Source organism: Ambystoma mexicanum, chromosome 1p (assembly GCF_040938575.1).
Source record: "Ambystoma mexicanum isolate Mex_15411 chromosome 1p, UKY_AmexF1_1, whole genome shotgun sequence".
In the NCBI taxonomy this organism is placed as follows: domain Eukaryota; kingdom Metazoa; phylum Chordata; class Amphibia; order Caudata; family Ambystomatidae; genus Ambystoma; species Ambystoma mexicanum.
In genome coordinates, this window is record NC_090921.1 from 842,827,096 (window position 1) to 842,847,721 (window position 20,626).

The 20,626-nt window shown below is 48.1% G+C and overlaps 1 protein-coding gene across 1 annotated transcript in view; it reads right to left on the reverse strand.

The window, feature by feature from the left end:
- The window catches only part of CENPN (centromere protein N), a 270,163-nt gene that overhangs the window by 233,985 nt on the left and 15,552 nt on the right, over positions 1–20,626 (reverse strand). The window contains exons 2-4 of the mRNA XM_069652847.1: positions 14,849–15,017; positions 7,282–7,327; positions 3,244–3,303 (exon numbers count right to left, since the gene is read on the reverse strand). Of these exons, the coding sequence (XP_069508948.1) occupies positions 3,244–3,303; positions 7,282–7,327; positions 14,849–15,017 (275 nt within the window). The remainder of the gene's footprint in view (positions 1–3,243; positions 3,304–7,281; positions 7,328–14,848; positions 15,018–20,626) is intronic.

Genomic DNA, 20,626 nt, shown 5'->3' on the forward strand with positions numbered 1-20,626 from the left:
GCGGTGCCCCAGGCCAAGTCTCCACTAGCATGGTCGACCCTCTGCTCACTCACTTGCGCACCACCTTGCTCACATTCAGGTCCTGGTAATAATTATTTCCTATCGCGTACATATGGGTTATTTCTATTAAAAGGGAAGCATGAATTGCCCAAAGCCTACTTCCCATAAAACAAAGGTTTTTGAGACCCAAATGGCAGTTCCAAGTGCTAATAACGATACAAATTCCTTTCATGGATGCACAGGGCTGGAATACTTTGCTTGTGCTTACATGACTGGCTGGAGGACAAGCAGCAGGCCCTGCCCTCCCCTCGAAAGTGGTAAATAACGCAATATTGAAAATAATTGATGTCAATGACAAACAAGGGCCATCCTTTCCCCTTGAAAATGGCAATTACCCTGCCTGCTGCAAAATCATACAACTTACTTGGTATCAGGCTACGATTTTCCTTGAATGCTTTGGTTTTATGAAACATCTGAACTTCCTACACAGCAATTGTTTGGCCAATCACACAACACTGACTGCACCCAGCTGCACAGAGCCTTACACTGAAACATTTTTCAAAGCCTTTTTATCATACCCATTTATTTGTGTCCATTCATGCACCTAACATTTTACATACAACACTCTCACTAATGTCTTATTTGAAAAATGCAGTATTGTTGAAATTTTAAGTCTTGGGTACAAATGTTTGGTTGCATTTTAAAAAAAAAAGTACAAATTGCTAATTAAATATATTTTGTTTGCTAATCAAGAACATTTTAATTGTCAGTATTTTCTAATCTATTTTTGAAAACTAAAATGTATGACTTGTAATGGTCATGCAGGTAACAGGGTGCGAACTTAGCTATGCAATACGTAAGCAGACCAACCCAATGAATCAATCTAGGTATGTGCGTTAGCATGATGAACTGTGCAATTGTACTATATAGGTGGGCACAATGAGTAGATCTAGCTATTAATTGCTATCCAGTTAGTCGTATGAGGTCATCTTTCTAGGGGCTACTATTAATCAAGTTGCAGAAAAGGGGTGGGGAGGAGATGAAGCATCAATTCACCTAAACTTGGGTGTTGAGTGTTCGGTCTTGTAAGGAAGGCATGGTATCAACAGTAAAACAAGACACAAGCGACTACCGTTCAAGGGTGTTTATTGAACTTCAACAAGGGTATGATAAACACCCATCTAATCCTAAATCTACAGATGGGAGCAAGCTACAGCCATCAAATAATAATAATGCAGTCAGAGTGGTGTCTTGTCAAAATAAAAGGGCCTTCACTAAAAAACCTATTGCCAATCCTTACCTCTAAATACAGATAGTGTGGGGGTAGTGTTTATGAAAAAGAAAGAAGTGTTCACAAAAATGATATGTCAGGATGTTCAGGCCGTTGGCCTCCCTTCCCCACGTTTTCAGCATAGGACAAGGGGGTTCACTTGAGCGTAGCACAATCTCTGGCTTCTTCGGCACAAGTATACAGTTCAAACACTAGCATCAGGGCATTCCGTGCACAAGTCTTTTTACTTATCAAAGTCTCTCGATTCAGAGGGCCTGATGTACCAAAACAAACGAAAAGTTATTTTCCTCTTACAAATACTCAATTCAGGCGATTCACTCTTCACCCCGGATCACCGGCAGCCGGGCTCAGATCCCTTTTTACAATGTTCATAGAATATTCTTCCTGGGGTAACTCGCGGTTCAACCGGGATCCCCTCGGCCGGGCTCAGAACCCCTCTGATAATTTGTCTCCCTCAGTCGGGTTCGGACCAATTTCAGTTACTATTAACTATCGAAGGCTTTCGAATGACCACAGGGTTTAACTTGACCCATTGCAGGACCACTTCGATTTCCCAATGGCTTTTTACATGTGCCACCTCTCAGTTGGATAACGGAGACCTTTGAATGCGCCGGACCACTCTGTATACGGTTTCTGCCTTGGCTTCAAAGGTTCAGTCACTCATCTGCTGTGTAAGTATTCATGTTGCTCGTCACATACGCTACAGACACTCTTCTCTTAAGATTTCTCTATAGAATGTTGCCGCTGGCAACCTTGGCTCTAACACAGCCCAGTCTGGTATCAGTCTCTCCGACTCACGGACTGTGCTGACTTAACTGGTGCCGCTTTGTTGTAGGAGCCAAGGACAGTACCACAGCGGCAAATGCTTCTCCCAGTCTTGGCTATTAACGGGGGAGAGCCCCGGGTACCTCCAACAAACAATGCAGGTTTCTTGAGCTTTAATTCCAGGTCTTCTGTTTCTTATTCTCGAAGGCTCATGAAAGTAACTGTCTTTCTGAAAAGGTCAAGAGCACTGCCCTCCTTGCAATCCTCTCTGGTCTTGCAGTCTTTCTCCTCGTATTAAACTGCCATCTTGGAACTGCTACTTCCTCGTGTGCTTTTGTGCTCTGCCTTTTATCTGTGAGGGGAAGGGGGTGGGGGGGGTGTGTACTGCGTCTCATCGTCCGTTGTCCCACTTGCACTCCCCGAACACCCCTCATCCAGGTGATCCTTCTGCACTGGATCCAAAAGCAATGTCCGTGTCCTGGCCACCTGCATGACAGATCCCCTGGGCACTAGCAGGTGAGACACCTTCAGGTTTCACAGTCTGTAAGGAGGGTGTACCAGGGACGGCAAGGGCGCCAGGCAAAGGGGAGGCACCATTTGCCCTGCATTGGGAGGCTGGTAAATATCCTGGCTACCAGGTCATAGGACCTCACAATTTAGCAAGTCGTGAGGTTTAGCCGGCCACGATGGAGGAAGGGATGGCTAGAAAGATCCCATGCAATCTCAGAGAAAAAGGGGAAAAGGCTGCAGGTGCAGTACTCACCCTAGCACTATGTGCTTTTTAAGCATCTCTGGGAACTAGCTGTTGTCAAGGGCATTTTTGGAGGGGGGTGGAAGGTGGCCCTAGTCCATTTCCATGGTGGACAGTTGAAGGTAGCGACTGGTGAGGATAAGAGGCGAGGGTGCAAGAAAGGAGCCAGAGGTGCACAGAAGTTGGAGTGGAGCAGGTGAGTGGGGAAGGGGACAGGAGGCGGGGGAAGGATGTGGGAGGGGACCAGGCCAAATAATGGAGGCCCAGGGAGGTTGCAGCCAGAAGGAACACTATTCAGGCTTTAATGTGTGTGCTCAGAGGTTACCGGTTGGTTAGTGGCTAAACCCCAGGAATTAATTCTAAACACAGAAACCTTTGTTCTAAAATATTTTTTAGTGATTTGAGTAGCAGCTACTGAGAATACATTGCGACTTACCTGGGGCTTTGGACATTTGATAGACATACCAATGTCTCCTGTTACGGTGCAGGTGATTATCTGTAAGGGGGGAACAAAAGGATGTAAAATAACTTTTTTAAAAATAGTTTATTAGTTTTTCCAATACAACAAACATACAACATAAAACCAGCAGTACTTGACATATCACTTCAGCATTATTTGTGTATTGTTTCAGGTCTACCGCTTCCCCCTTACGAGCCCCCCCCCCTTACGAGCCTACTCTACTTCGCACTCCGCTTCTTCCCTTACTGGGGGTACGTCCCTCCGCCTACCCCCCCCCCCCCCCCCATCAGCATTCTCAGAGGATTCACAGTCACTTGGGCTGTCCCAGGCAGACCCCATCAGTGTGGCTACTAAATGTTTCCAGGCAGTTAGGGTCTCTGCTTCTTCCTCCCCTGGCCTACTGGCCGCTTCATTCCACACTGCCGTTTCGGCTTCGGTCTATTTCTGGAGATCCTTCCACCAGATCTCTCCTTTGGTCTATTGCACGCTTTCCACCCCATGGCGATTCTGCGCTTGGCGAGGATATAAACCAAGTCCTTAAGTTTGCTCACATGTTATCAATTTGTGTGGTCTAGGGAAACCCCCTACCGTGCATGCCCACACTGATTCAACCTTTAGCTTGATCCCTTTCTCATTTAGTCGTTGGGCTACTTCACCCCAGAACCTCCCAATTTCCTGACATTCCCAGAACAGGTGTATCATCCCAGCGTTTTCCTCTCCACGTTTGGGGCAGGTTTGCTGTTCAGCAATTTTGAATCGAGCTATCTTATGGGGGGGTCATGTATGCCCTATGGGTTATATATAGCTGTATTTGCTGCAACCTTGCATTCCTGGACACTTTCTTGTGGAACCCTTTAACGCGCTTCCACAACCCGTCACTGATGGGCTCCCCTTCCTTCTCTTCCCTGTCCCGCCTTAGTTGGGCCACTTCTTTCCCCACCCTGGACATCAGCAAATCAGATTCGAGGAGCCTCATGCCCTGTGCCCTCCCTCTGCTATATCGTACATCGTTTTCTATGGCCGTGTCAGGTTGGTCTACTAGCGCCTCTTCCGGCCATGTCACTTTCACCTGCCGTACCAGTCTGGTGTAGGTGATGTACTTCCCTACATGTAAACCGGTTTCTTCTATCAGTGCCTCAAATTCCTTAACTTCCCCCTTTTGCCATATGTCTCCTAATGTTGTGATTCCCACCGTTTCCCAGTGTTTACGATCATCTTTATCAGTTGCTCGTCTCCTCCGGCCAGTGCCACTAGCGGCACTTGCAGAGAACACAGGGTCGGGTTCTCCATGGCCTGACAAGCCATGCGCCACATCACATCTTCCACCCCAGTTCCAACATTCCCGGACGCCCTTTTAGCTCCAGTTTGGGCAGCCATATCATTTTTTTCAGGAAGAAAGCGTGCACTCAGAGCTCAACAATCTGGGCTCTGATGTAGTCTTCCGTTAACCATTCAGCCACGTATTGCAATTGACTAGCCAAATGATAGATTTCGAAATTTGGCAGTTTTATACCCCCTTTGTCGTGGGTGTTCTGCAATTTCCACAGGGCTATTCTGTTCCTAGTTCCATGCCAGATGAAGTCTGTGCATATGCTCTGGAGTTTGATAAAGAACCGCTTGGGTATCATGCATGGTATGTTCTCAAAAAAATGTAATAACCTAGGCAATACCACCATCTTTAGCAGTGCCCCCCCCCCATCAAGGCCAAAAGGAGCTTAATCCAGAACCTCATGCTTTCCTCAATGTTCGCTACCGCTTTCACAATGTTATGCTTGTATTCGGCTTCGACCGAGTGATACATGTCAATCCCCAGATATCTAAAAGGTACTGGTTTCCCATGGTATTTGTAACACTGGTAGTTGTTCCTGCGGGACCCCTCCATGTACCTCCCCAGTGGGAATATACACAATTTCTTGGGATTAACTGCCATTCCCGAAAGTGACGCAAATCGCTCAATTACTTCGAGGATGTATTGCAGGTTTTCCACCGGGTACCTCAAGAACAACACATCATCGGCGTATAATGAGATCAAGTGTGATCCCCCATTTGGGTCGATCCCCACCGCCCCGTATTGGTGTCTCAGATATATCGCCAGGGGTTCTAGTGCTAGAATATACAGCATCGGGGACCAAGGGCATGCCGGTCTGGTGCCCCTGCTGAGCTGCCACCTCTGGGATAATCACCCCCATTTTGACTCTGGCTAACGGTGAACTATATAGTAATTCCACCCACTTAAGGTACCCAGGTCCCATCCTGTATCCTTTTAGGGCTGCTATCAGCCAAGGCCATTTGACAGAATCAAAGGCCTTCACAGCGTCCAGTGATACAATTGCACCCTCGCTCGAATCACCTTCTGTGTGTTCTAGGACCCTGTGAAGCCATCTTAGATTCTCGGATATGCTTCTGTGTGGGACATATCCTGTCTGATCCGGATGTATTAACCTACTTGTGACCAGTTTCATTCTGTTTGCCAGCACTACTGTGAGTATTTTGCTGTCTTGGTTTAGCAATGACAACGGTCTGTATGACCCACAGTCCGTGCTTGGCTTGTTAGGTTTGGGGAGAGGGGCGATGATAGCCTCTGAGGGATTCCGGCAATGTCCCTGTTTCGTACGCTTCATTCAGCATTGGCAGCAGTGCAGGGGAGCACTTTTTCTTGTACATTTTATAGAATTCACTGGGGAGGCCATCTGCTCCCGGGGTCTTATTGGTGGGTAGTTGCTCAACCACCGTTTCTAGTTCTTCCAATGTGACTGGGGCATCTCTGTCCTCACGCTCTTCGGCACTCAATTTTGGTAGGCCGATGTCCTCTCTTGTTTCCGCTATCTCGCTTCCTGTACCCCCCTCTGTATCTCGGTACAACCGTTTATAGAATTCGAGGAACTCACCGTTCACTCCCTCTTGGGTATACACCATATGGCCACTCTCCCCCATTATTGCTCTGATCCTAGGCCTGGGGGTCTCACTTTTATACAACCATGCCAACAATCTCCCAGGCTGGTCTCCCCCTGCATGCTGCCCATCTATACATTTCTTATAGTTTAAGTTGCATAATCTCTCCCTGTGCCACACACATTTCTGTTGTAGATAGTTTAGGTTTTTAGCATCCTCCTGTGAGTTACCTCCCCTCCCCAAGGCTGTCTCTAGTTCCTCTTTGGCAGATCCCGTAGTATGCCTTTCTGCAGCCCTTTGGATTTGGCTATAGCTGATCCTCTCATCACCACCTTAAATGCTTCCCATAAAGTGCACACGGATTTGACACTTACAGTGTTATTCACAAAATATTCTACAATGTCTACCCTCAGGTCCTCCCTAAACCCTATGTCTTTTAATGCTTCAGCTCAGTCGCCACGTCGGGATCCTCGCTCTAGGAGGCATATAACTGTCATGTTAGGACCAGTGTCACTTTGTACTCTGTTCTCACTATTTCTCCCACCCTCTCCTTTGAGACAGACAGTCTAACCGCGTGTACAAATTTTGTGGAGCCGAGTAATGCGAGTAACATCTCTCGTGTGGGTTGTGTAGCCTCCAAATATCCTCCAGCCACAGGTCCCTCAATAGAGTCTTTAGTGTTTTGGCGGCGGGGGTGGGTTTTTCTGATTTCATGTCCGACCTGTCTACCTTTGGGTCCATGTGCAGTTAAAGTCGCCCCCCCCCCCCCATATGACCGCGCTCCCCAGATATGGGCTCATTTTACTATACAGGGTCTTGAAATAAGCCACTGTCTTGATTGGGGGCATATGTATGTACTGTATCTGGGAACCATGCCAACTCCACCGCCTGAGAGTTGGGCTTGGGCTGCTCTGCCACGTCTACCATTAGGAGAACCGGGTGAGCTTGAGGGAACTGCTAGCAGTACCCCAAGTCAGGAAGATGCACCCAAGGGCCTCCAACACAAGGCCTAGGGAAATCTCCCTAACAGGATGGCACGTTAAGTGCACATTTACACAAGCAGGACCAAGTCAAGACATTTTAATGTGAAATGCAAAAAACATTGTTACAAGTTCTACTTACAAACCATGTCAAGAGCTGCTGCATGGTTCCCAGTGGCTGGAACCTCCTAAAAGAAGGATGTGAGATTATATTAACACCACTTATTATGAAGCATCAAGCTGAAACAGTATACCATCAACAACTCACACAAAAGACCATTGTTAAAGTTTAAGTGTCAAATATGGTCAATAGGCTATAGGTTTCAGTGCTTTTTACAAACTCTCAATGGATTCATCAGGCAGTGAATAACCTAAGCTGTAAAGCAACACTATTTGCGGGAAATTAAATAGATTAGAATTAAAATGCTTGTTTTTCCTTGTACACATTCCTAGATTTTCAATACCAGTTCTTCAGCAATGTGTACTTTAAGCGTTGCACTTCTCCATTTGAAGTATGGTTCTTCGCATTACTGGTTAGCTATGATTTGCCAGAAGAGAAACTAAGCATCAATGACTGGCCTGGACACTACAGCAGGTACCCCAGTCATTTTTGGTGTAAACATCTATGCCCTTTGGTGTAAACATCTATGAAGTCCAAGTTCATAGCCAAGAGGCAGTACATCTTTGGGATTGCGCGCCTTTAGCTGGAAAATGAGTTTGACTATCTTTTGGCCAACAGGCATTCGGACACAGGACAAATAACTGTTCCTGTAGCAGTTATTTCCCAAGACAATTCAACAGCTCACATTTATGTTAGCACAGGATGAGCTGCAAGGCACATAAAAGTGAGTGTGTGGCTTACCCGAGATTTCTCTTAAAACTCAGTGGATGTTGAAATCTGCCTTCTATAAAACATAAAAAGGTGCCATGGCAAACTGCCAAATCGGGAGAATAGGACCCTCTTCGCTCCCATTCTGCCTCTTTCCCATTTTCTCTTCCTCATTAACTGCACTGTTTTGCATTGTATTGCTTTGTGTTCTGCTGCATTCTTCCTTCTTCTAGGTTTATATTTGTCGACTTCTTTGCTCTTTTGTATATTGTTCTGCTGTGCTCAACCCTCCTCTAGGTTCTCTTTTTAATGACTGCTCTGGTCCTGATGCCCTGGTAACCTGATTTGCTTACCGGACTGCCTCGTTTTATGCGTGCTCTTCCATCTGAGCACTTGTCTACTTAGTCAATCGTCCGCCACTATTGTCTTGTCCCTCTGTCTGGTCTGCTTGTACCTCTCCCTGTGTCCTCCCGATTGTCACCCACCCCAACCCCCACCTTTCCACTCCAGCCCTCTTCCCCTCTCCTCTTCCCCCACCTACTCTATGGTGCTCTCTGTTTCTCTTATCGTTTCAAACTGCTTCTCGATCGACTATCCTGCTCTCATCACTATGTCTGGTAGGAAGAAGTTCAAAAAGGATATCCTGGTCTCCAACCTCGGCCTTCCCATCACCCACACCTATACCAGTGCTTCCTCCGGACAGACCTTCACAGACAACCTCTGTCTTTCCCTCACCAGACCCATGGACTCTTTACGGTGTCTGTGGTCTCTCCTTCTCCCATGAATGGTGGCAACCAGTGGGAGGCCCCCTGGCCTCCTCCAAGGTCATCATTAAGGTTTACCTGAATTGCACCGTCTTGGTCCAAGGCCCTCAGGCCAACCTTCTCTTTGATGGACGCTTCCCGCGCCTCATCAATTTCCTTCCTTCTGCTCTTCCCTTCTTTCACTTCTTCGGCTTCCTTGCCTCCCCCCTCTGCCTCCTCCTTGGCTATCTTGCCCTCTCCTCCTTCCTGTTCTGCCCCTGCCCCCCCCACCCCCCGGGCTCCTCCTACACCGCCGCAGGGCACACCTCCGATTTGTACCCCTCCCCGGAAGTCTTTCAAGGTTTGAAACCTTCTCCATATTGCCACATTCAATTCTTGCTGAGCTGTCAAACACTCCTCTGACATCTGCCGTCTCCTGGAAGAACTTGATCTCAATGTCCTCGGTCTCACTGACACATGGTTTACGGCCAGCTCAGTCACAAGCTTTGACACTCTCCTCCCTGATGGCTACAAGATCCTCGGAGCGCCAAGATCCAACCATTCCGGAGGGGGTGTAGCCTTGATCTTCCCAGAGTGGATTCCTGCCTCCGTCATTCCTATGCAGGTCTACTCCTCTTTCGAATGCCTTGTCTGCAGGCTCTCAGTCTCCTGGCCACTTGCTTACCATGGCTATGATCCATCGGCCACCTGGTGAGATCACCTCCTTCCTCTGAGTGGGCAGACCTCAACTCCTCCTGCATGGAGACTTTAACATCCACCTGGATAGAGAGATTTCTCTCACTCTGGATGTTCCGATCTCCTCAGACCTCCCTATCCCTCTCACCACTCCTCTCTCCTGGAGTGATCACTTTCTCCTTTCTTCAATTCTCTCCCCCTCTACCCCTCAGGCCAAGCCAACTCCAGCACTGCCACCTACTTTCTCGGTCATCCGACCAATGAAGCGTGTGTCAGTTGAAGCTTTCGCCGCCACTTTCTCTCCCCCCTCCTCCTCCTATGGCTGACTTACATCCTGACACAGCCACTTCCATGCTCCACTCTTCTATCTCTGATAGTCTTGATGTTCTTGCCACCGTCATGAGGATCTGCTTGAAGCCCAAAGCCAAGTGCAACTCCTGGTATGACTCGAACCTCGTCACCCTTAAACGCAAGTGCAGGGTGGCTGAGAGGGAATGGCTAGCTTCTTGCACATCCTCTGACAAACTGGCCTGCGGCCTGCTCCAGAGGCAATACCGGCTCTCTGTCCGCACTAAGAAGAGAGCCCACATCCAAGCCCGCATCTCAGCGGCATCTAACAACTCGGCTGAACTCTAAAATCTGCAAAGAGCTGGCCAATCCTGCTGCAGTCTCTACCTCTCCTGTCCCCTCTGAGCCCTGCACGGCCCTGGCATCTCATTTCATCTCTAAAACCCAGGCCATCCTGGCCATCCTGTCCACCCTCTCGTCCGCTCCTCTTACTCCTCCTCCTCCTCCACCTCCACCTCCACCTCCACCTCCACCTCTGGCCCCCATGTGGCCACTTCTCCTCCCTCTTTCGCTTCCTTTCCACTGTTCTCCCCTGACAAGGTTTCTAGACAAGTCCAAACTATGAAAGTCTTGTCAAAACAGGTTCTTCCAAAACCACCAAGGACCACATCGACACCCTCGCTCCTGCTCTGGCTGACTTCTGCAACCACTCCTTCACCACTGGAGTCTTAAGCACCCTCTTCTCAAGAAATCCTCAGCCAACCCCTCCTGTCCGGCTTACTATCGCCCGATCTCAATCACTCCTATCCCGGGCAAGCTCCTGAAAAATCTGGCCATCTCCCAGCTTAATCTTCACACTGAATCTGTTGGTTGTCTCCATGACCATCAGTCGGGCTTCAGAGCAGCAGAAGCATGGAAACTGCTCCCCTGAACATCCGTGAAGACCTGCTCTCTAACCTTGATTCTAATCTCCCCTCTGTCCTCATCTTGATCTCTCTTCTGCCTTTGACACGGTCAACCATTCCATCCTGCTCAATCATATCTGTGATAACCTGGGTATGACTGATCAGGTCCTGGCCTGGCCGACCTCGTTCCTCACTGATGGAACCTCCCAGGTCCAACTTTGGTCCTTCTTTTCCTCTATCTCATTTGCTACCTGTGGTGTTCCCCAGGGGTCTAACATCTCTCCCTGGCTGTTCAACCAATACCTCTCGCCCACCACATCGCTGCTCTCTGCTCCAACTTTCAGTGCTAGGTCATCGGCTCGTTTTCGGCCAGCTCTGCCACCTCCTCTTCTCTCATCTCCAACTGTCTGCTAGCCAAGAGTGGTGTGCTTCCAAGTATCTCTGCCTTAAAGCAAGTAAGACAGATTCTCCTCATTGGCACACCTGCACCCTCCTTTCCTGTCACTCTCTGGCCGGCCTCCCCTGGCCCTCTTCCTGCTCTCCACCTGTGAGGCCAAGAACCTCAGGGTCATCTTCGACTCCACACTCCTTTTCTCCTCACATCTCTGATGTCTCTACTAAGTCAACTACCAACTGCACCTCCTCAGAGGTATTCTTCCTTTCCCATCCTTCCCCCAGAAGCTCACTGTCTCTAGAGCTCTGGTTCTCTCTAGGCTGGACTCCTGAAACAGCCTCTTTCTAAATCTGCCTGCTTCTACTCTCCGCCCTCTGCACTCATCCATAACAGGACTGCGAGCTGCAAGCCCAGGGATCGTATCTCTCCAGCACTGTAATCTCTGCATTGGCTCCCAGGCTGCAAGGATTAAGTTCAAGACCCTCTGCATTGTCCACAAGGCCATCTGTGTCCTGGGCCCTCAATACCTCCAACTCTCTCTTCGTAAATACCTTCCTACTCGAGCTCTTCGCTCCTCCAACTCCCTCAGGGTCAGGTGCTTCTCCAAGCAACAAGTTGGCGATGGATCTTTTTCTTTGGCTGGGGCCTCCCTCTGGAACAGCCTCCCTGCCACACTGAAACTTGAGAACCAGTTCTGGTTCCGGAAGCACCCCAAGATCTTCCTCTTGGCTTCTTCATTCTCTCTTCCTCTCCCCTGCCGATTTCCTGTCTGATACTGCACTGGTTACCTGGCTACCCTCCGATTTCGGGCCCAGGTCCCTGCCCACCCACACTGCCTCCTGGCAACCCTTGCACTGGGGTCTTATCTGTAACCGTACAGTCCACCTACCTGCACTTTTGGACACCTGCTGTCTGCAGCTACCCTTGCACCCGCCACCTGCTGGCCACACTTCTTGTTCTCGTTTTGATTCCATGTACAGCACTGCCCCCTCCGCTTTCCCCTACCGCCTCCTCTGCACTTGTGCGATCTCAATGTCACTTGGCCTTGTAAGATCGTTCTGTCTTCCCTCTGTCCCCCCCCCTTCCTTGCCTCGTCGCGCCTTGAAACACTTGTGTTTAGGCGCATTACAAATGCCATATATCATTAAGCCCTGACAACAGTAGTGCAGTGGACCCCAGTAATGGCTAGTAAACCCCTCAATTGCCAGGTGCCCGAGTATAGCGCTGTGGCACCTCTGAAAACTACCACACTAATCTGAATCAAGGGATCTCCACCCCGACTTGCTGCACCATCAAAGTTTCCAAGATGGCCGCTAGAGTATGACGTGAGTGAAGAGGCTGAAGAGGGCACGGCTGAGTGAACAGCAATAGGGGAATTTTGGCACTGGCCTGAGGCGTGCATCAGATCTTGTTCAGAATCCAGCCCTGGGGTCAGGCAACGAGAGGTGAGGAGCCCAGACCACTAACAGAGTTCTAAGTCATCTTGGAGACAGAAGAGGTTTGCCTTCAGATGCAAATCTCTCCACCTTTCTGGGAAAATAGTGCTAGCCAAATCTGGGAGGGATTAGAAGCTCCATCTGGACGGTAGCATGCTGGAACAGAGTTGCTCATTGGGACCACTCACAACCTAGGGGGGCCTGCGGTTGTCGCTTCCCTTTCTCCCCACTGCTTGACGGGGAATAGTGGGTCGGGGACAAGAGAGTAGGGGGTGGGGGAATCTACCTACGCATACCATTAGGGATCAAAATTTGCTAGTGATAATTGACTCTTGGTGAGTATCACATGGTGGGCTAACAAATGGTGTGCTGTGTGAAGGTGCAGCATTGATGTGCTGAGTGACCCTTTATGCCTAGCTAGTAGTTTACAGCTCATAATTCTACTTGCAACTGCCCCTCAAGGTTGTTTAGATGTGGTTCCCTGCTCCTCTGAGATGGCGTATCCTCCTCGAGGTCTGCCTGCAATCAAGTGAAGGGTTATCAGCCATATTTGGTGAAATATTTTAACCCAACAGACCACCGGTTAGGAAATAGCACATGTGCTTATCGTGCATGCAGGAAACCAGAAAGGAGAGGAATGCGGTGAGGTCAGTGTGAGAGGGTCTCAGGATCCAGGGGGCAGGTAATGAAGGAGGTCTGTTTGGAGGGTGGGGAAGAAGGTTAGGAATGAGTAGAGTCACAGGAGTGAATGGTGCTGACCTGGTGGAGGGGCAATTATAATTGGCACAAAGTATTTGCCAAGGCCACAGGGCAGCTCCACTTGGGATACAGGTTTTCCACTGCACCTTATTCTGCTACGAAGGACAGCACTGCAGCTCCTGTTGTCTTGATTTGACCAGGAGGCCGGTATCCACAGTAAGAGAATGGGTAAGCGAGAGAGGAAGCCTACAGACAAGGCATTCGAAAGAGGAGTAGGTCTGAGTGGGAATGATAGAGGCAGGAATCCACTCAGGAAAGATCAGGGCTACCCTCCCCCCCCCCCCACCAGACCGGGAGGATCTGGGTGCTGAGAGGATCTTGTAGCCATCAGGGAGGAGAGTGTCAAAGCTCGTGACAGAGCTGGCTGTGAACCATGTCTCAGTAAGACCAAGGACATCAAGGTCTAGTTCTTCAAGGAGGTGGCAGATGTCAGAGGAGTGTTTGACAGCAGAGCGAGAGTTGACAGTGGCAATATGAAGAAGGTTGCCAGCCTTAAAGACCTTCCGGGGAGGGGTACAGATCAGAGGCAATGCAGCTCCAGGTATTAAAAAGCTAAAAGAAAATGGCAGCATGATGAAAATGCCAAATAAAACAGTCCTTTCCAACAATTTTATGCAAATTTCGTTTTTTTTTCAATTTTTAAGATTCAATAATTCCCCTGGAGATGCAGTAATGCAAAGAAAGTGCACCAGCCTAATGGAATGGTCAGCAGCAAGGCATAAACTTCACATGTGCAGTAAAACAGATGGCCAGGAGGGTGGAAACAGGACCTCACTCTCAGTGAAAAGCAGATGAAAGAAACTGCTGAGGGGGCCAGCTAAAGCCTGCCGGTCTCTGATTGGATGGAAGAAAACACTCAGCAACCAATGGGAGTGCAGCACAGGGAGAGGTAGTTCAGCCCAGCCGGCCTACACAACAAAGAAAACTTTGCTCTTACCATGGGCATGCGAAGAAGACTGGGACCAAAGTGCGGGAGGAGGAAGACAGCCCTCACCCTCATTGACACTGCGGGTGAATAGGATCTCAGAGAAAGGCTGGACTTGCTGTGCCATAAAAGAACTCACATGCTGGGCAGCTGTATATTGGTTTCCAAGCTGTGGGTGTTGCTTCCCCTGGAAGCCGCACCACGACCACCAGAGCGGCACGCCCCACAGTTTGAAAACCACTGCTCTAGCTCTTCTAGACCACAAGCAGAACCTATATAGTTCCCATCAATTTTGGGTCAAACTTCGGGCAGCATAACAAGTCGTTTGCTACCCCACTGAAAAAGGGCCCATTAGAGGAAAGAGATGGACATTTCCTGAAAGACATACATCAGTAAACTAAAATACAACATTTCAAAAGTAGGATACAGGAACTTGAGCTCTATTCAATTTAGCAATTAGAAGTTTCAAGTAGATAAGTAATCAGAATTATCAGCAAAAAAAGTACATGTATTCTTGCAAGCCACCCAGAGCCCAACACCACCCCACAATATTAAAATATGAAGACCAGCAGCATAAAAGATTTGTTTCCACTTAGCGCCACAGTGCTTAAACCATGAAATGGCATTCAACTACTCTGATCATTAACATTTCATTTAAAAGTACAGTGTAACACTAAAAATAAACCATAGCTTTCTCAATGCAAGATATTTGAAAGCCCACATCTTTTCAATACCTCACAAAACTGCAGAATATCCAGGACAAGTCTTTCCTTTCGACGCACGATCAGCGTTTCCAGTTGACTATCGGATACGAATCCCCAAGCCATCAGTAAGGGCATCATCTGATTGAGTGGGCATTTAGAGAGGGTACGCTTTATGAATTCTTTGGTTAACTCATCCATCCTGAAAGTAAATGGACAAACCTTTTATAGACACTTCAGTAAACCACAATAGATAACGGGCTTCAAAATGTGCACTCTCCACCAGCCACTGGTGAGTGATTAGAGTGTGAAGTGGTGCTGTGTCGGAACTAGCATTAGTTTTTACTCTGGGCATTCATCATACCAATTTCAGAACAAGTGTATACTCTCATGAGAAAAAGTCCAACACCAGTAAATCCCAACAAGCCTGACAAACACCCATTTTTTTTTTACTACGGATACTTTTGTTGGGATGCATGTCCATCTCCCCTGTCCACCTGCAAACGATTCAGGTTGAGGAAATATATTAAGAACACAAAGAAACAAAGAGGCACGACTGTAGGAGGGGAGAGGGGTGTAAGTAATAGGGGACATAAGGGTAGTGTGTGGGGCAAGGGAAACCGGGATAACGTATTTTGAGAAGGCCCAAGGGTGAGGGGGCGGGGGTGTATCTGTGGGTATACATAATATAGTAATTAAGTGATATGATCTCTCAACGTAATACCCAGCCCCGTCATGTGGCAAAAAGGACTGAAGCACCGGCGCATTAAGATAGAGTCTTAGTGTGGCACAGACCGCAGTTAAGGCATTTTAGGTACAGATTTGGGGTAGTGATCTTAGGGAGCACTACAACCAGTGCTCCAGTTAAGATTTCGAGGTGAGAATATTTTACTCTATTTTTATAATTCGAGCGTAAATGCAATTTCTAGACAGTAAAAATGAGTTTTTTGCTTAAGAAGAGAGTAAAAAGTACATCTAATAGGTGCATAAAGTTAAAACTATAGGAAAATGTTAGAAACAAAACAATATCGTGCAGCAGTGCGTCGCACCCTAGGATCCAATACAGTACCTGATAGAGGGGACCTCATTCCTCATGGCTGTGCTTGGTGTCCAGCAAGGGCTTTGCGGTGTCTTGCAGTATTAATGAATATAAAGGGAATGTGGTTTATTTTGTCTTGTTGGGAGTCAAGTGCATGACTGCGTTAACCTAGCGCTGGTATCCTGCTGGCCATGATTGCATGCTGCGAGAATGTAGTTGACTAAATGAATGACGCCTCAGTAAATGTTGGATGGGTGATGATGCAGGAGTGTTCTGAAATTGCCAGTTACGACCCCGAGCTCGTAAGCCTGAGGATGGCTGGCGGGTGTGCTCCCGATTGCACGTAACCTGAATAGTAACTGGTACTTATGACATATGTACAATACTGCTAAGTCTTTCTTACCTGCTAGCTCTCTGCCTCTTCCTGCTGCATCTGAGCAGTATGCCCCAAGCTTACAGAACAACGCACTTCTTGGCCAGGAACAGATGCATGTTGTAATACGAAAATGCTACATATAACATCATAATTACAGGGCACGTCCCAAAGAATAAGTACCTGACTAATTAGACTATGGAATGCACAAAACCACACAAAGTTATGCCATACAACATAAGTCTGAGAAAGGCACTGCAAGCCCATTTAAATACATGGACGTGGGCAGGTACACCCCGTTAAGGGGTTGTACTCTGCCTCTTCGGATACATTTAGTTGATTGGTATTAGAACAGGTTTTTCTCTTCTGCTGTTTTGTTTTATATAAAGGTTGGCCTACAGGTACCAGAATGCTAAGTGACTAAAGATTAAAAGCCAGGACTGCTTAACAGTGAACACTAGACAAAGGAGAATGTAAGATCGCTGTAAACTCTTGTAGAGGAACATTCCAAAAGAACCTGCAATATATGATCCTGATGTTAGTGATTCGTAGAGTTTCATACAGTTTGCTGTTAAATAGGATTAGTTTAAATCTGTAGTTCAACTGAAAAATGTTTTTTTAACCAATTGAACAAGCAGCCATCATGGAAATGCAACAGGCAGCTCTGAAATGTTTCATTTTTTTAACATATTTAACTTTTCAACACACAATACAAACCAAACTTACAGTGCAAGAAGGAAAAATAATCAAATATACAGTGTTATATCCAGGTCCACTGCTTCTTCCGTCCCAACCTCCTGCCTACTCCACTCCTTTTCCACTTCTACATCCTGCAATAGGGGTTCCTCACCCTCTATACTCATTGAATCCCGGCCGCTAGATTCTTCATACGTGGGCCCAAATAGTTGTTATCAATTGCCTCCAGCCCACTAAAGTTCCCGCCTCTTCCTCCCTCATGCCTTTACACGCTTCCTGCCACACAACATTCTCTGCCTCTGCCCATTGTTGCAGATCTTTCCACCATAGCTCCAGTTTAGGTTTATAACACATCTTCCATCCCATAGCAATTCTTCTCTTTGCAAGAACATACGCCAGGTCATTCAGCTTGCTAACATGTTGATGTTTACGTGGCCTGGGGAACCCTCCTATTAAACAAGCCCACGCTATGGCCACCCCCATTTTAATAGCCTTTTCATCCATCTTTTGTGCTATTTCCCCCCAGAATTTCTCTATTATTGGACACGACCAGAACATGTGCGTCATTCCCACATTTTCTTCGTTACACTTGGGGCATGCTTGACGTCCTGCGCTTTTGAATTTGGCTATTCTTTGAGGTGTCATATTTGCCCTGTTAGTTATATATAATTGTATTTGTTGAAATCTGGCGTTTGACACTTTTTTAGGATACCCTTGAGCTTGCTCCCACATCCTATCACTCATCGGGGCCCCCACCTCTTCTTCCCAGTCCAGCCTGAGTTGCACCACCTCCTTCCCCACTTGGTCATCATCATCTCATGTAGATGTTTCATGCTCTCTTTCTGCTATATCGTATATCATGTCTATGGTGGCGCCTGGCTCCTCTGCTAATATTTCCTCTAACCAAGTCTCTTTAATTCGTCGCACCACCCCATGATACGCAATGTACTGTCCCGCATGCAGCCCTGTATCCTTAAGCTGCACTCGAGAAATACTATCCAATGTCTCCAGGACGCACATCGGACTCCTTGCTACTCCAACATGGAGAAAATAGAAATCATGACAGCACACAACAAGGGTATCTTGTCGGGTTCCCCCACGGCCGCATCCGCACAAGCCAAATACCTAGCAGGAGTACAGCCGGACGACCCACACCCTCAACTCAAGGCTCTAGAAGTCCCTATCTCGGCGGAAGAAGTGAGCAAGGTCATAACAAAACTGAAAAACTCAACTCCAGGTCCGGATGGGCTTACAGCGCAATTTTACAAGACGTTCTCATACATACTCGCGCCCCATCCGGCGGCCCTCTTCAACTCGTTCCTATCATCGGGAACAACCTCCCCCTCGATGGCAGAGTCACTAACCGTGTTGCTATTGAAACCTGGAAGGGACCAGAGTCACTGTGCCTCCTACAGACCCATCACCCTCCTGAACTATGACGCCAAAATCTTCACCAAAACCCTAGCGATCAGGCGAACTCCCTTGCTTCCAGCCATTATTCACCCGGACCAAACCGGATTCATTCCTGGCCGTAGCACCCATGACAATATAAGGAGAACCATAAACATTATCGAATCAGCCAGAAGGAAGGGGCTGGAACTGATGGTGCTATCCCTCGACGCTCATAAAGCGTTTGATATGCTCGATTGGGGTTATATCCAAAAAACATTACGGCATTTGGCTTCGGTCTGAATTTCATAAAATGGACACTAGCAAACTATCAGCAACCCTCCACCAGACTAAGGATCAATGGGACCAGGTCCGACATAATCAACATTTCAAGAGGCACAAGGCAAGGATGTCCCCTATCCCCCCTGGTCTTTGCCCTCTCCATGGAGCCATTCGCGAATAGGGTACGTCAAAATGCAGAGGTCCAAGGCCTGACAATCAATGCCCAAATATACAAAGCCGCCCTGTACACCGGCGACGTCCTCCTCACATTGACCAAGCCAAGGGAATCCATGAAAGCCCTATGGAGGGAATTGAAGAAATTTGGGGAAGCATCAGGATTTAAGGTCAATCTATCCAAGTCGACAGCGCTGAGCATTAACCTGCCTCGATCTCGAACTACAGACTTGGAAAATGAATATCTTATACCATGGGCGAAAAAGCAATTACCATACTTAGGGGTCCAGTTGCCATGCGCACCCAACAGACTATACAAAGCCAACTTTCCGGCGCTTCAATTCAAGAGCGACCTGATACACTGGCAGAAACAGGAGATCTCCTGGTTCGGAAGAATTACGGCCCTGAAAATGAACCTTATTCCTAGACTGCTTTACCAGTGCTCAGCCTTACCAACCACCATCCCGAAGCAAGCTGTCCAGAATTTGCAAAGAAGCATCATGAGATACATTTGGGAAGGAAAACCGCCACGAATCCCAAGGAAACTCATGCTCCGAGGACGGGCAATGGGAAGATTGGGAGCGCCCGATGTTGCCAGATATATCCTGGCTGCACAGCTCTCGCATGCATTCACCTGGCCACCTGCCACTCCAAAACCCTGCTGGCTGTAGCTGGAGGAGGCCTGGAGCCCAGCCCCGATAAACTCTCTACCGCACATGAAACACATCAGCGACCGCAAGGGCAAGGTGCCTTTGACGGCAACCAAAAACACGGAGGCGAGCTGGAGGAAGGCAGCGCGTCTGTGGAAAGTCCGCAGTACAACAGGCCCACTCACCCCGGTCTGGAGGAATCCGGAATTCTCACTGGGCTACAACCCCAAGAACTTCATGAGGTGGAAAAATGGAGGACTGGAGAGGGTGCAAGATTTTTACGAGGAGGGCAACCCCCTGGACTTCGAGGCTTGCAAGGTGAAATTCAACGTTCCGGAAAACGAGAGATTTAGATACACCCAGCTTCGGCACTGGCTCTCAAACAGGGTCATGAAGCAGAGACCTCACAGCCCTGGAGCAAACCCTCACAGCATCCCGCCCAAAGGGCAGAATATCAACCCTCTACAAGATCCTCGACAGAACAGACCCGACCCGCAAGGAGCCGTACATACTCAAATGGGAGAAAGACATTGGGAGGCCCATTGAACCGGCGGAGTGGGACCACATCTGGACGAGAGCACATAGAAGCTCGAAATGTGTATCCAACAAGGAGGGGGAATTCAAGGTATGTGTCATGAGGGCTGGAGGCTGGAAGCTTTGGTCCCGATGGAAGCACCATTAACATACACATTACGGCGCCTCCTGCGCCGTTCTAGTAGTTACGTTTTGTGGCATTCATAACGAGGTTAGCCACGCCCCCTCAGTGCGTTGCAACAATCTTCGTTTCCTCGCTCCACTGAAGCCGTGCACTTCAGTGCTCCTAGCGTTTCCAGCCTCGGATTCTCCTTCCCTCCTGTGTCTCCTTTCCCATCTGATTCTTTCCCACTTTGCCTCCCAGACTTTCAGCTCCATTCGTTCATCTGCATTTTTCTGTTCGGAATTATCCTCCAGTGAATCAGACACCGAGATACAGGTGAGCTCCACTCCTGACAGTATGTTACAGGTGGTACCGGACCCCAGAATCACTCAATAAATGCAATCCATCAATCCCATCGTCGTGCTGGAGAGGATGCCCAGACAAAGGCACCCTATGTCATCTGTTCTGGACATGTCCCAAGGCCACCCACTTTTGGAAAGCCGTGTTAGATCAAATCAACAGGAGCACAGGCCTGACAATCCCATGGAATCCGGGTATTGTCCAACTAGGA